At 34.2% G+C, this 14320-nt stretch overlaps 1 protein-coding gene across 3 annotated transcripts in view; it reads right to left on the bottom strand.

Moving 5' to 3' along the window:
* LOC148597412 (uncharacterized) overlaps window positions 1-14320 on the bottom strand; it is a 32267-nt gene that overhangs the window by 7176 nt on the left and 10771 nt on the right. For 2 of the 3 annotated variants that reach the window (XM_088562957.1, XM_088562958.1), the window contains exons 6-16: window positions 13512-13648; window positions 12976-13054; window positions 12428-12633; window positions 11911-12078; window positions 11349-11604; window positions 10514-10629; window positions 9138-9288; window positions 3916-4113; window positions 2569-2656; window positions 1550-1764; window positions 552-634 (exon numbers count right to left, since the gene is read on the bottom strand). In XM_088562957.1, coding sequence (XP_088419083.1) covers window positions 552-634; window positions 1550-1764; window positions 2569-2656; window positions 3916-4113; window positions 9138-9288; window positions 10514-10629; window positions 11349-11604; window positions 11911-12078; window positions 12428-12633; window positions 12976-13054; window positions 13512-13648 — 1697 coding nt within the window. The remainder of the gene's footprint in view (window positions 1-551; window positions 635-1549; window positions 1765-2568; window positions 2657-3915; window positions 4114-9137; window positions 9289-10513; window positions 10630-11348; window positions 11605-11910; window positions 12079-12427; window positions 12634-12975; window positions 13055-13511; window positions 13649-14320) is intronic. The other variant, XM_088562959.1, reaches the window with a different exon arrangement.

The raw sequence follows: 14320 nt of genomic DNA on the forward strand, positions 1-14320 counted from the left end.
TGTTTAGGAATTTGTCATTACTATTAAGTAGGGCATCCAAATATTCGTTGCATTATTGGAAGAAATGTTCCGTGTTCGGCGTAGATTGCAGGGTTTTAACAAGATCCTTCCAACGGGAAGTACACAATGTAGCTTTTTTGAAAATTAACACAGACGCATTTTAAACGTTTTATATAACCTGCATTTCAACTATTTCTGAAGATTCAATGTATCCCGTTATAGTGTTTTCCATGGAAGAAAGTTTCTCGTGTATCAGTGTGATGAATTTTTAGGCAAATTTCTATACATATAAGAGCAGTGGGTCTGAACCATGAATGAATCCAACTGGACATACATGGTATGTCACGTGGGTATATATTGTTTCAGGTTATAAGGCAGGCGTAGAACCGATGTTCTAGAAAGTCTCCCATATTTCCGTTGGTCGAAACATTACCCGCTACAACCTCAGGTGCATCTTCGACTAAAAAACATATTTTGTAGCAGTGTCACGCATAGGCAAAAGCCTAATTAAAACAATATTACAATGTACATTTTTTTATTTATTGTTTTACCTTTAATGTTGGGTCTATCTGTTGGAGCCATTCGTCTGTTTTGACAATGTCGTCCTCGTCACCATAAATATAATCCTCCTGACCTGAAGAATATAAATATTAACTTAATACACATCTCGTGCAACATATTGATATTGTCTGAATGTTTTACTTTGGAAAGGTGTGACCATTGTCATATAATGATAAAGCAAAACAGCGTTTTACCCGTGTATGTATAGTGTGTTTGTATGAGAATACATACCCATGATGAATTATTCTTACGAATATAATACCCATACACTAGAAAAAAGCAACAGTAGTTCACAGAGCGAAATTAATTGGTGTAATAGCGGTATCTACATAGTGGTCCACCGTGTTGGGAAAGATGCCACGTTCCTCGCACGTTAAAGAACCCTGCTGTGGTATTCGATAGGAGTAGGAACCTTTGCGCTCCGCCACAGGAGGCTAAATTGCCCAACCTTACCCACCCATCCCCTTTTCCAGTGGCAATCAAGGTTTGTCGACCCTATTGTCCTTGTCGCCCATCCTTTTTTTTCATTTCATGTTCATTTTATCATCCATTCCATGTTCATCGTCTGAATATAGCTGAAACATTGCTGCTCGAACGTTAAACCCCAACAAACAAAACATATAATCCAGGAGGAAAACACCAAAACAATTAAACATATCATGTTCTGTCTTGTTTTATCTAATGTGAGAACAAACAACGGAAACCCTCAGTCTGCGCGACACCGGAAGTATATATAAAATAGATCTGAAACCGTATTAGTCCATGTGTGACAACTATAAAATGTATAGGTAGTTAAAGCATTTAAGTATAACAGACATAGGCCAAACTCATGACAACTCTTACACTTAATCAGTGTACATGTACATTGTATGCACATGTACGTTACAGTATTCTTTTGAGTACAGGAACACGAATGGAAATGTCATTAGACAATTAACTTAAGGATATATATGTAACAGTAGTTTTGAAAAAGATAGTGACCACTTACCAAGACTTAGAATATCCTCATGGCTTTCTTGTGTCTCATAGATGATAGACCCAATCGATTTTGTTTGCCATGACTTGGTCAGACTTGCTTCCAGGTCACTTCCAATCTCTGATGGTTGACGCTTCCGTTGTACCATATTTTCAGAGCTACCTGAATGTTCAGTAACTGTAGATTGTCTATCTTCCTTGTATTCCTGGGTCTGGTTGCCACAACAACTGTAAAGTGCAGTAAATGATACGTGTCGTACATGTACAAATGTATCCGTTTACTATCATTTTACAGTGAACCCTGTTTTAACTGAACTGTACTTTGTTCGGTTCAGACAGGTATTCGGTTCATGAATGTTCAAAATACTTTTGAATTTCTGCAAAGGCCTAGGGACCTAATAAGTGTCAGGTTTATACAGTTCTTAAGATTATTTGTTATTCAGGATTCGTATCAGGCAGGTTAGTAGTGTCCAATTTACACAGGTTTTCAGATTATTGATTATTCAGGATTCGTATTAAGGAGGTAGACCTAGGCTAAGGGGCATAACTCTTACAAATCATTGTAAAGTTTGTATTAATCATTTTATATCAATCTAATGTAAGCATCAAAGTAACTTGGACAGATTTCTTTGTGTTTCAAAGGAAAGCTTGAAAGACTTTGGTGGAATTGAATATGATACAAACATCACTGATTTCATGAGTTATGTCCCTTACTTTAGGTCTAGCTCCTTAATCAGGTTTCAATGTAAATGATGTTGAATGTGCTTTGATAATTCGAGTATGCAGCTGAACGTTTTAGTGACTATCTTTTAAACAACGTTAAAGTAACAGTCGGTATATTAAAAAAAGGTATTTTTTCACACGTACAAAAAAATGCAATGAAAATGACCAGCGCTATAAAATTTTCCGTGACCGTAGATAATGACCCTCGTCATCAATTAGTATGTTTGTATGAACACTGAAATACGTACATATCAGCAATGAAAAATAAAATTACGAGTTTTTGTGAATATTTGGGATACATGTGCTTACAAGAAGATTTGTCGAACTATCTTTCCAAGGTACGAGTACCACGTCTCTTCTTTCTTCATTGTGTTTTCTTGTTTATCCTCTCGAGTTCCTATAAAAATGTGTTATTTAGATATACATGTATAATCTTTGTTACAAATGGGGCAGTTGACCTCGAATAATTAAGAATAACCTGTCAAATGAATATTATATGTAGGAGTATGCATTGACATGTCTGGGATATCCTGTCCCATGACATACATATACTGGGAACGTATTAATTTTCGCGGTTTATGCCAAATTAACATATTCGCGGGTATACTTTTTTGCGGTTGAAAAAAAATGATTAGCGTACAATGTAGTATTAACGATCAATTTTGCGGATGCTGTTTTTCGCGGTTATCTGTCCACCGCGACTATAACGAAAACTAGTACGTTAACAGTATCAGGATTTATCTGTCCCATGAAATATCAGATTTTACATGTCCAATTAAATATCTGGAGTAATCTGTCCCATGGCAAACGGGAGATACCTTGTCCAATTACATTTTGAGAGTTATCTGTCAAATGACACTTCGGGATTTACATGTACTCTCGTGTATCTGTCCCATGACATATCGGGAATAACCCACCCAATGACATATCGGGAGATAACTGTCATGAGTAGGTTGTCCCACGGCATATCAAGAGTTACACGTCCCATGAAAAATCATGAGTAACCTGTCCAATGACATATCGAAAGTAAGTCGACGACCATTTGGTTCTGAAGGCAGTGTTGCAAATTTCGTGGGGTCAGAATATTTATTTTTGAAATTTTGCGGCTCAGAAAAGTTATTTTCATCCACATCGGATCAAAGATTATTTATTTTCATTTCACTTAATGAAGTATCTGGACTGAGGTCAGAAAAGAAATATTTATTTTGTATGAGGTGTAGGCCAGAACATTTATTTTCAACATTTTCAGGACCAGAATATTAAATTTCCAAAATCCGCCCTATGCAATATTGAGAGTAAACGGTGCGATGAAATATCGAGAGTAACATGTCTCAATGTCTCATGAAATATCGGAAGTAACCTGTCCCATTAATTGCATTAAACATATGGAGTAACATGTCTCATATCATATCAGAAGTGATAAACATAATCTAGACAATTCGGTACCTACTTCCAATAATGATACATGTATACCCCGGTGACAGTCTTAAGTTTAGACCTATCAGTATTAACATAATTTTGTTTGTTTACAAAATGTAATACTGGTTTCTAACTTAACGTCTGACCTTATGTTTATGATATCAGTATTGTATAACCACGTGACTTTTCAGTAATAAACTATCTATGATGATCATTTAAAAATAAATACATACTTACCCCATGACCGATCAGTAATGTTCACCACGCTATAGATTATCAGTAAAATATATCCTGACGGTAAACACAGCAGGAACCAGAATCCTTGGAAGAGGCAAGCAAACTCTTGTAAATGTAGTAAACCAGTCACAATAAATAGTCCCACAAGGATTCCAAAGTATAGCGTTGTCATGGAAATCTTGAAATCAGCACTAATGGCTGAAAGAAGACACATGTATGTACATGTAAAACATCAATTTGAACTATGATCTTTTAATGTACCTATCATTTTGAATTCTAACTGCAATATATATCTATTTTATGACTTGAAATTATTTTATCCTGCAAACTTTCTACTGTACATGTATAAATAAAGGGTGTCGGATAATGCAAAGCTTTATTCCGCCACTGCATAATAAGGTCTCCTGGCTGCCTTTTCAGTTATGAGCAAGTCAAAAAACAGGAAACGGGTAACAAGTTTAAAGTTGCACGCGCCTACCGCTGCGCTCAACAGATTGCTGAAACTATTCTGGGCACACTTCGCAGTTTTATCGAGCAATCTCGTAACCGCAATTTACATTAATTTTGTATACTTTATTTCAGCCTAGCCTGTATTTACAATGTACCTAATAGATAAACTCACTTTCATTTAAGAATACTTGTATATTTATAATAGACATGTGCGCGTGCGCATGTTGAACCTAATAGTCATAAACAGTAGATGTAATTCTTTACACATCTGCAGTCCCACAGCATGTCATAAATGGTTATTACATATTAAATGCACAATCAATGCAGCTGTAGTAAAGACGGGCACACGTTTGAATTTAAGCTAAATGTTAAAGACCTACGTGTGATAGATAACCACCCCTTACCCCACACCCATCAATCAAATATAATTTTAGGAACTCCCATTTATGAATCATTTAATTGCAAAATAAAACTGAAGCATTGCTGTATTTTTTTCTTTTACTTTCTGCACAACGAAAAAAATGGACACGTGCAGGTTTCACCAAGCAGCCAAATATCTCAGCTTTCCAATGGTACCAAAAATGTAGCGGTAAAACTTCGGGAATGTGAGTAAAATGAAAAAAAAATATACCGCTTAAAATCGCTTAAATTATTAGAATATTCATGTTTCAATAAAAATAGTTTATGTGATATTTTCTATTCAATACTATTACAATAAATACAGCTTGTGTTCTTTCGGTGACTTATGCGATTTTCATTCTCAGAATTTAAATCATAATTTGCATAAATCGGATTTTTTTGTATTTTTCCATATGTCACACGAAGTTATTGCTCATTCGAAACGTCTCAAATTTGGTATCTTTCGATAGATGATTCAATTTTATACCATAAAACTACGAAAAAAATTTTCATGAAAGAACTTAAAAACATATTATCCACCCGTAGAATATCAAAGAAATTTCACATTCACAGAATACCGACAGAGTAAAACTCATATTTGAGGCATTTATAATTAAGAGAATGATTAATCCAGTATACCTTTCGTGTATCAAGTCAGGCGCTTAGGTTTTCATTCTGGGATTACAATTATTATAAAATCGTAAAAGAGGATTTTCCAGAATTTCAGATTTTCTTCTATATCACATGTTATTGTATTTGTTTTATTTGGATACCGTAGTTCAAACAAGATTTGGTGTGATAAAGTACCTTGGCTTTTTAATGAGATCAAGTAATTTAAATTTGAACTTTTTCAAGTCATATTACATGTACATTGTAGGCGAATTGCCACCCCTACACCTGAAAAAAATATATTAACGAACCAAAAAGTAATCAGTAAATGATGTATAAAAAGACACGTTGATTACTATTGTTTGAATATTGATGTATCTTTTATATCTGTTCATATCATGGCGAATGCAGACCGATAGAGTAATCAAGGGAACCAAGGTTATAGCGGTAATCAAAGGTATGTAATCCAGAGACAAAGACCAGACATGGAAAACAGACATACACAACAATGAACATAAAGTAACTAAAATTATACATACAAAGTAACAAAAGCAAATGAGCAACGCGAACCAGCTAATAACTGGGAGCATGGACCAGGAGCACCGATAGGGTAAGCGTCCTCGAAGAAGCATCATTAGTTTGATGGGGTTTATTAGCTATTAATCATCTTTACCATCGGCAGTGTCTGGTACTTAGTACATGAACCGGAGTCGATGAGTACATTGTATTTGATTTTAACATTGCTTATACGGAACTTGATATTTAACGGAAGTGTTAAGTTCATTCATACAGGAAATGTCCCTGACATATTTTGTATCAGCCTATGTGTGATAACTATTTATTTCCTCTTATGGTTACAATATTTTACTACGATAATTAAATTTTGATTTAATCTTTTTGGAATATACTAATCAATGTCATGTTGATCCAGGATATTATTATTCATGACAGGAATAAACTCTCACTGACAAAATGATTTTATTTAACAAGAAAATTGGAGACCCTGGTTCATGTAGTACTGTGATGCACAAAAATAGCTTTTATGCTTATAAAAAGTAAACCGTTTAAAAACATGTTTTAGGATAATAGGTTCTCGCGCAACACATTTTAAAATTAAGCTTTAATTGTAAGTTGCAATAAAGTTGTGTCACAAATAATTAGCTGTTTGGTTCTTAAGTCTGTAGTATAGGACATTTAAGAATAAAAGGGTTTATTTTCTTTTATATATACACACTTATGATCAGCTTTAACATCTTCAGATAATTAAGATAAAGGTGTTAAATTAAGGTAACAAGAATGTGGAAAATGTTAGATTGACCAATGGACAAAAAGGGGCGTTATCCAAATTAATTAAACAAATATGATTGGTCAAGTTGCAACTCTGGAGGTTTGCACGTGATCGTCCGAATCATGATCGGAGTCCGAAATTTGAAATCACTTGTGCTCTAGAAATCTGATAATAAGGAATACTGCAACTTATACCATCTTTATATTATTTAGGGAAGTTAAGTTTATTTAGAAAATAACAAACATTCTTTTAGCTTTTCTGAATTTATGTTCCATGGATTTAAATGAAGTGAATAGAAATTAAAATTAAAATGAAACAATGCTTTTAAGTTAAGAAAAATGTGCAGGGACTTTAAATTAATAAGTATTTTTTGGCTTGCAAAACAATGTTTAAGCAAAGTGATATCTTTAAATATAACATTATAAACATTGATAAGTTGTAAATAAGTTTTATATAGTAAAATGTAGTTAAAATTTAATAATATAAAATTAAGTTGCAGTCAGTTCAAATTGCTAGTAAAAGATGTCCGGAATTATGTACATGGTCTGTCTCAGACTTGAGTCGTAGTTGTTACATATTAAAGGGAGATAATAATTGCAGCAAAACTGTATAAATAAATTTAAGGCAACATTTATTGAAAAATGCAGATTTTACTTAATTTGATAAGCAGCTTCTTAGCATTTGAACTCAGAAATGTGAAAGTATGTTTTGCTAAAACAGAGGAGGATTGCATAACTCAAAATATGACACGAATCCCTTGTTAGTTGAGGTATGTGATAAGATGTCTTTTAATATGTATTTTGCAAATTCAGTTTCTATATAAAATAGGAAAATAAATGGATAAAATTAGTACTAGGAGCAAGTGTAATTAATCAAGAGTTGAAAATAAGCTTTTGTTACTTTCAATACAGATTTTAAATTGTTGAAAAGTGGTGTAGACCTGAGTACCTTAATATATGTATGTATTATTTAACTATATGAATTGTGTGCTGTTGATATTTATGATTATCATATGACTTGCGCACCAGAGATCTGATAATAAAGAATACTGCAACTTAGACCATCTTAATATTATTTAGAAATCACCCAGAAAGCAAAGCGGCAACACACTAAGCAAGCAAAGCAGAACAAATTACTATAACAAGATCAACATTTCGACAAAAGCTAGTCCCCCCAAATAAAATACGTCGTAACAGTACGTGTGAAAGCTAATCCGCCTCATTATAACTTGCAGAGAAGTCCAGAACTCGGCTATTCTTTTGAAATGGTTCAATACAGCTAAAATGTAAACCCATTCCATGAAAAAAGTAAGGTTTCAGATAGACCAATTATCACACCATACAATTATGTAACTGACAAAATCACAAAAAAATAAATACAAATAACATTAGCCATCAGTTAGGGATCTCAAGAACGGCAGTGTTCATTACAGACTACACCCTTGTGCCATTGGCGCAGATATTTTATGTATGGTGCTTAAAATTGTGGCATGTGGGCGCACAGCATTCCGTTGGTGAATCTTTGAATTTCTGGATTTATTTGGTTGTGTGTCTGGACATCTTTCCGTTATTTTAAGTACCAATGGCCTTGCCCAATATGTAGGAAACTAGAAAAACACGTCAAAACTTGCATTTTAATGCATTTTACTTAAGTTCTTCTTCTGGAAATTTGTTGGCGGGTTAAAACGTCTTTTAAAAACTGCAGGTGGTGTCGCAAGGGACACGATCGTTTCCCCTGACCTTGATGAGAGGACTGACAGAAAACAAACGGGCACGGCCGGCGAACCTGGAGAATGTTGAGTAAAATTAAAAAACTGAATGTCCGTAAGCCTTGGTAGAATATGATTACAATAAGAAACAGAAAGATTTTAATTGGAGCTGCAATATCAAAATGAGTAACAATTTGATTCAGCTGAATGCCACAATAAAAACATATACTAATATTTGTTTTTATTCATTTGAAGTGTATAACTTTCACCTAATAATGAAACTATAAAGTGTGTACAAATAACTTCGTTTGTTTAATTTTTCCTGTTATCTAAAAATAGCCTCCTATTATACTGACATGTTTGCCCCTTTTTTTCTGAAACGATCTCCTGCTTTACTGTCAAGGGGACAACTTGTCCCCTTTTGCAATTTTCTGGAATGAACACTAGAACGGAATGAAAACCTAACTGTAGACCACAAAATATGTGGATATTACCACGCATCATGACTATAGATCCATACAGTAGGATTTAATATAAATTAATTTATGTTTGGTATCAGTAGGGAAGGCGATCAGTTACGCCCCTATTTACTTGTAGCCGTAAAATTTTCCAATTTCAGACTAAAGCTTACTTTTTCATTATTTCCACGCCATCCCCTTCTTTATTATACATGTAACATGTTCTTCGCCTGAGTATTGAAGAAATAATCGTATCAATATTACTATATGTTATATATGTATATGTGTAGATATACATGTTTGTACGAACCATCAGGAGATATTGTGGGATTTACAGTTTCATTTCCATTCCAGTACGACTCGTCATTAGCGTTCGCTAGATTCTCAACTAGTTGTTCTGCCGTTCCAACGACGACGGCCATCATCACCAAGGCGTAAGCAAACGTCAATATTTTAGCACTCTACAAGAAATCAATTACAAACCATCATTGAATAAAACTTTGGTTTCTTTGTCATTTTATATTGCTGAATTCTCTCCTTTCACATACCTTTTTAAATGTAAATGGCATTTTGTTTCAATGAATCGTAAATGTTCTGTCGTGGTATGGTCCTGATCACTGCGCTACCAAACTTTAAATATTAATTCAAGTCTGAGGACATTCTTAACTCTTTGTGACGTCATGATTGCAAAGACTTTAACTGAAGTTACCATGGAAGTTAAGAATATTCTCGGACTTCAGTATTTTAAACTTTTGTGGGCCTGGTCACCGAAACGGCATTAAACAACAACTAATCAGTCAACCAAAAACTTTCCTTTCGGTAGTTAAGTTAGGGGCAATTTTACTGAAACATTAACTTCCTATTTGTGATATGAGGGACGCCTCGAATGCAAAATAATAAAGCAATGCAAAATACTAAAACTCAAATTTGTAAGATCCAGTTATGAGACTGTCTTGGATATTTGTCAAAGTAGAACGTGCCTTCATGAAATTAGACTGAACGCTAGAAATTTGCAAGACTTTCGTATAAAATGGGTAACAGAACCGTGCATAGTTCTATTGCATAAATCTGATGCTCAACGCGACATTAATAAATCCTTAAATGCAAACCTACATAATTAATAAATATTCAAAAGGTAACCCAAAATATAATACTCAGTACTGCAAACTTGAAAACGAGACTAGTGTTTTTAAGTACACATATCAAATGCAACAAAACTTTACTGTTAAAGATGTTTTGTCAAACATTTGAATCGGGCAACTTAACCCTTTACAATATACGAGATAATCAAGTGAAATGGCTCAAGTACTTCTCTGTCTAAGAATCAGGCAAAATATGTATAAGGTTTGACACATGAAGAAAAAAAGGCAGAGATTTTGTTGCGTTACCTATTTTTGTATTTCACAAGATCTAGATTTAACCTCAAGTTGATTGAAAAGTTTGTCTTTTTATGATACTAAAAGATATAATTCATTTGAAATTGTGAGAAAATATTCTCCAACTTTTCCCTTATATAACCAGTCAAAAATATCTACATCACAAATGTTTCAGGATAAATTTTAAAAAGTTTTTCGGTTGTTTTCTAGATGTGTTTAATATCTTTGAGGCAAAAAGACCAAACTAAGAAAATTATGTGCCACCATTGCCCATTTCTTACACGTAATGGTACTAAAATACTGAACTGACCAGAAGTTGGACTTTCTGTGATGTCTTGATACAAACAAGACCAAATAACACGATAACAACGAACTGTGCAATAACAGTGGCTGTCACGTTCAAGTTCCAGGCATACGCTAATCCTCCTGTACGAAAAATGCAAATTTAAATAGATAAAAAAAACATGGTCTAGTACAGTGTGTTGAAATACAATTCTTTATCTTTTACAACTTATCGCTATAAGAAATAAACAGGTCGAAGTTGCATGTAGTACAATGTACATTGTACCTTCATAATTTTAACTAAGAGATAAGGATTAAGGAAGTAGATTTAGGGAAAGGGACATAACTCTTGAAATCAATGATATGCTTGTATCATATTCAATTTCACCAAAGCCTATCAAGCTTTCATTTGAAACAGAATGAAATCAGTCAAAGTTACTTTGATTCTTACGAGATTGATGTAAAATACTGAATACCAATGTTTCAATGATTTGTAAGAGTTATGTCCCTTACCTTAGGTCTACCTCTTTATATAAAATTTAACTTCATTTACGTTCATTGTCTTTTGTACTAAATTTCGGGTACATGTACATGTAACAAGGAAATTTTCCAAAGAAAACAAGAAGCGGTACACGCCGATGGTCAAAAAATATCTTGGACAGAAATACATGTATATGTACATGTGCATTTGTTCACGCACACAGGTTGTTTTGTTCATGAACAATGTGTTCACATTCCTACAAATCAATGGAATGAATAATATGATTGTAAAAAAGTCTCTTTGCAAGCCTTTTAAATACTTAGCAACGAAAAAAAGGTATACGAATATTTTGTCTATTTTATAAAATAGCGGTAAATATTACCCGATATAATAAGCGTGACAGTACTGGGCCCCAGGATAGTGGATACCAATAGCAAACCTTGGTATATCAGAAAACCGAAAGAAATTCCCTGATTTAACTTCCGGAGAATGTTTGCTTCTTTTAACAGTAGGTATAAATTGGCAACAGTTGACCCGATCCATCGACGACGCTGTGTGTAAAACTCATTGAATTCTGTTGGACAGTTTGTGTAGTTGGCTGAGGCTGCACAGTAGTCAATTCTCCAACCACTTTGGACCTGGAATTATTATGGTTTTGACGTACAAACAACCAAGGGAGTCGTGGAACTAGAATTTTACATTTTCAGTAGGTTGCATGGCATCAGTAATTGTAAATGATGCACTGTAGCGTTTTGCAATAGTTTATAGCAAAACGATCTGTTCATGACGTCCGGTATCGTTTCTGGTTCACTATATATGCAAATGCACCTGGGGTTTACTTTCACAGAATACTTATTTAAAATATAGTTTTAAATCAATTTCCTTAAAGGAAGTGCATTGCTCAGAAAAATCACACACTGTACATATACCACAACGAATCTTACCATTAAAGTACATAGCCAGCGATCTTCTCCCATGTCTTTGGTAAGAAACTCCATTCCTTTTTCGACATTTGAGGCATACGTTGGTATAATGTCCCGTAGTGCTTTAACCCTGTAAACACTGAAACATCCAGGGGCACACAGCACAGATCCGAGGACATGTTCAGCAGCCTGTAAAAACGATCACAACCATAGTCATTTGTAATGGGTTTTTTTAATATTTTTTTTTTGGAAATGGCTGAATTATGAAATACAGCACTTGGATATGAAAGTATAATCATAGTAGCATCAATGACAGTATTTTCGTAGTCAATGTAATACATGTACATGTATATGCACGCTTACGTATATTGTAAATGAACAATTTGAAATAAAATTATGAAAATAAGTTGTTAATTACTTATACTTTATACATTTATACCATGGAACTGTGTGTAAATTTTACATACATTCAGTCATGTAATTTAGTTCGACTTAATATATAATTGAACAATGAGCATAATGTATCTTATACATGTACGTTATCGACCTTTTGAAACCAGTGGCCAATTGCGTACTCGAACTGTTGGTACCAGTATAGAGGTCCGAATCCTAGTGGGTATGTGCGTGCGCATACTGCTCCAACGGATGTGTCACGTGTCATCAGATCTAGCAATGCTTCCACTGAGTCTGGTGTAAATTTCACGTCAGCGTCTGTCGTCAGTATAAAAGCAGTCTCGTCATCAACTAAAATTCAAAATATTGTACCATACACATGTACGCGTTAAGCACTGTAATTACTGAACTTGTACAAGTTCTTTCGGGTGTCTTCAGGAATAGGGCAATTCGACGAGTGTTTCTAGAAAAGCAGAGGACGCTTATACAACCGATGCACATGATCCATGCTTCCAGTTTTTAGTGGAGTCCGAGTTGCTCAGTTGTTTTTTTGTTCCTTTGTATTTATTATTTAAGTTACTTTATGTTCTTTGTTGTGTATGTCTGTTTTCCATGCCTGGTCTTTGTCCCTGGATTACATTTTTTTGATTACCGCTAGAACCTTGGTTCCCTTGATTATTATTTCTATAATACCTTTGGAGTCCTCTCTCACTAGGAAATCGAGAATATATGACATATACATGATCTGGCTCCATCTCTTTTTGTTTTTGACCTGGAATAAACAGTCAAATCAGAAATTGTCATTTAAAAGATACAAACAATAGCGACAAAAGCAATTTAAAATCTAAAGTTTTTTATATTGCTTTATGGACTTTTATGCAAATTTTAGGGAAAAAAAATTATCTATCTAGTACAATATACATGTACATCATAAGCCCTACATGTACATGTACAATGTAGGTCAATCGATTTAAAAAGGGGTTTTCTTGAACTTAAGTTTATGTGTTGTTTTTAAGGGTACCTTTTTGCAGGTGATCGTGTTTATGGTTCATAATACATGCAGTACTACTGGGGATAAAGAACATGATTGGGTTAAGAAAAAATAAGGTATAAGATAAGAAAAGGTATATGTTTATTCTGCAGGTTTCGATCGTTTGAGATAAGTTTTACTGTACAGGTCCACATATCATATCACATATTAAACATATCATTCAATTTGATTTATCTACCTTCCTGTTGTCTTTAAGATGAATGACAAATGTCATAGGTTGGCCACAGTTTTCTCCCCTTGATGCATGCAATCTCCAGCTAAGACGTAACCCATACGGAAAGTCGGCCATAGTACAAGTATCAACGTCTCCACATTCTGTAAAGTGTACATGTAGTTACAAGCAATGATATCGGTAATTAGGTTTTGATTGAGGACCGCTTTAAAGAAAGTGAAGACAATTATATGTTGTGCATGTAAGCTAAGCCTACAGCAGTGTAGACCAATAACTTTAAATCGGTTGAAAACGTATGACCAGAACGTACCACCATTTCAAGAATAATCGAGGGAACCGGTATTCTAGCGGAAATCATAAGAATGCAATCCAGGGACAAATATCAGATATGGAGAACTGAGAATCACAACAAAGAACCTACTGTAACCAAAATAATACATACAAAGTAACAAAACTACATTTTTGTAAGTAAGCAGCTCGGACTCCACTGAATACTGGGAGCATGGACCAGGTGCATCGGTAGGGTAAGCGTACTTTGTTTTTCTTCTAGAAACACCCGCCTAATTTACTCATAAAAAGTCGTCCAGGGTAGGGTAAACTCCGAATTAGAACATACCATTTGCATTTGGAAATAAGAACTGTATATTGTTGAAATGTTTTAGTTGTTTGAAAGCCGTATAGTTTATCAGGTCAATTATACTTTACTCGAAGCTTAAGTTATACTTGTAGTTGAATTATGAAAAAAGAAAATATGTCATGAGCATGTTAACTTATAGTGATCGGAAAATATGTGTTAAATATCAAATACAGTGTAC

Source organism: Perna viridis, chromosome 15 (assembly GCF_037379345.1).
Source record: "Perna viridis isolate PV_CMFRI_1.1 ecotype Kerala chromosome 15, ASM3737934v1, whole genome shotgun sequence".
Lineage (NCBI taxonomy): Eukaryota > Metazoa > Mollusca > Bivalvia > Mytilida > Mytilidae > Perna > Perna viridis.